The 2,500-nt window shown below is 42.3% G+C and overlaps 1 protein-coding gene across 1 annotated transcript in view; it reads left to right on the forward strand.

The window, feature by feature from the left end:
• The window catches only part of celf6 (CUGBP Elav-like family member 6), a gene marked incomplete at both ends in the record, with an annotated part of 184,320 nt that overhangs the window by 7,974 nt on the left and 173,846 nt on the right, over nt 1–2,500 (forward strand). The window contains one exon of the mRNA XM_080843575.1: nt 2,437–2,500. This exon is cut by the window's right edge and continues 19 nt beyond it. Within this exon, the coding sequence (XP_080699701.1) occupies nt 2,437–2,500 (64 nt within the window). The remainder of the gene's footprint in view (nt 1–2,436) is intronic.

Consider the following 2,500-nt stretch of genomic DNA (forward strand, 5'->3'; position numbering starts at 1 on the left):
GATGAATAAAGTGAAGATACAAAGATACAAATTATGATTTATTATGAAAGTTAAGATGAATAAAGATACATTTTTAAATAAGGGTTTATTTTGAAAGTAAGAAGAATAAAGATCAATTTTAAAATGATCATTTATTATGAAAGTAAAAAGAATAAAGAAACATTTTTGAAATTATGGTTTATTATGAAAGTAAGAACCTCCGTTGGTAAGGGCTTAGGTTGGCAGGGAGATTGCCAGTTTTGTCAAATGAACACAATTCAACCGTTGACAATAGCCCATATCCAGTAACAACGCTTCCAACTATTGATCTCAATCTTTAGTTCCAACCACCCAACTTTGCGACCATGTTTGCGATATATCATTTGAAAAACACTTTGGAGAAACCAAATAATTGAACCAGAGTTGTAACAACAGAGATTGCGACAGTGGTTAGAGGGCGTCGCTTTTGAGAAATACTCTCCCAGGTGAGAGAGAGAGAGAGGGGGGGGGGTGTGTGTGTGTGTGAGAGAGAGAGGGGTGTGTGTGTGTGTGTGTGTGTGTGTGTGTATGTGTGTGAGAGCGAGAGAAAGAGAGAGAGAGAGAGAAGAGTCTGTGTGTGTGTGTAATTGTGTGCATGTGTGCATGGTTATGGTTATGTTTATGTGTATGTGTGTGTGTATGGATGTATGTGTGTGTGTGTGTGTGTGTGTGTGTGTGTGTGTGTATATGTGTATGTGTATGTGTGTGTGCCTACAGCCCCATGTGAGGGCTCAGTAGTGTGACAAGCAATAATGGGAAATGATGCTGGGTGGTGTTCGAGAGGGGAAAAGAAACGGCCTTATGTACCGGTATCGGAAAAAACCCAAACGATACCCATCCCTAGTACTGACCCCGCAGAAACGAAGTGAAGTTATGGACTCTGAGTCCCTCCGCTAATGCCAACACTTGAAGACGGACCAGGGAGACGAGGTCAAGGAGGCGAACTTTATTTCAGTGTGGGCATATGCCACCCAAAGCATAAGCTCAGGGAGTGACGGAGTGGCAATCTTAACATTTAGCCCAGGCAGCTTGTAAAGTCAGCATTTTGATTACAGGGGGGCTATTATGGCAGGAGCCTATTTTCTGTGGTACCTTAAATCACTTTAAAAACAGGAAAACAGCAGTAATTCAGTTCCATCAGGCCGCACTCTGGGCCTAATGAAGGCTGTCACTTCTCTGTTAGTCGCCGAGAGAGAGAGAGAGAGACAGAGAGAGAGAGAGAGAGCGAGAGAGAGCGAGAGAGAGAGAGAGAGAGCTCATGATGAATATTCACACTGGGAGATTTGATAGGAGATTGATTTTCCTCCTTCATCACTGTTAGTTTTTGAAAATTGTGTTGCGGACAGAAGACATGATTGGTCTTTGTTTTTGTTATTCTCTCACCGTTCCTTTAAGTCATTTAAATCAAATTTAAGTCTTTCAAAATTGACAACTGTTTTCCATAAATTTAGATGTTGAGAGGCTGACATAAGTAAGGAGGCTGAAAATGCACCTTTATTTTATTAAGAGAGCATCAAGTGTCTCTTTGAGCCAAACAGCCTCCAGAGCTGCGGAGCAGACTTGTGCCTTTTCTAAATGTCACAGTATATATATACATTGCCTACATCCTAACTACATGTTTAATTACATGGCAATTCATTTAAACAAATTGAATAAAAGCACATTTGTCATTGCACTTCCATATTGCAGGGTCAGGGTTAAAGTAAGGATACATTCAAGTACTAAGTGTCTCTGAAAAAAAGTCTGGACAACAGCAGACTCGGTGCTGAGTCTGTTTCTCATTCTCAGACTAATGTTAATTCTGTCTGGGTTCACAATCAGTGTTAATACCGGCACATATACATACCCATACTGGGTTCTGTCTGGGTTCACAATCAGTGTTAATACCGGCACATACAATACATACCCATACTGGGTTCTGTCTGGGGTCACAATCAGTGTTAATACAGACACATACATACCCATACTGGGGTCTGTCTGGTTTCTCTGACACTAGACATCTCTGTGTTTATTGGAGTACATCATGAGTACAACATGAGTACACAAGTTTTGTTGTTTGTAAAATCTTATCCATACATGTGGATCAGTTTCCTCTCTCTCGCTCTTGCTCTCCCTCTTCCCTTCCCAGTCTCTCTCTCTCTCTCTCTCTCTCTCTCTCTCTCTTTTTCTCTCTCTCTCTCCCCTTCCCTCTCCCTCTCTCTCTCTCTCTCAGACGACCAATCCTTTGTTTCTTGTGTCTCTCTCCACCTTGCAGAGTTGTATCTTGTGTCCTGATGTGTTTCCACAGGTGTCTGTGCTCTCAGTTTCCTGTGATTCCTGAAGTTTCTATATGTCTGTGCTTCTGCCACCTCATCTGACTCTCTGTGTGTGTGTGTGTGTGTGTGTGTGTGTGTGTGTGTGTGTGTGTGTGTGTTCCAGGATGTGCCTTTCTAACCTACTGCGCCCGAGAGTCCGCCCTGAAGGCCCAGAGTGCTCTGCATGA

The sequence above is a fragment of the Sprattus sprattus genome (assembly GCF_963457725.1).
Source record: "Sprattus sprattus genome assembly, chromosome: 8".
Taxonomy (NCBI): Eukaryota; Metazoa; Chordata; class Actinopteri; order Clupeiformes; family Clupeidae; genus Sprattus; species Sprattus sprattus.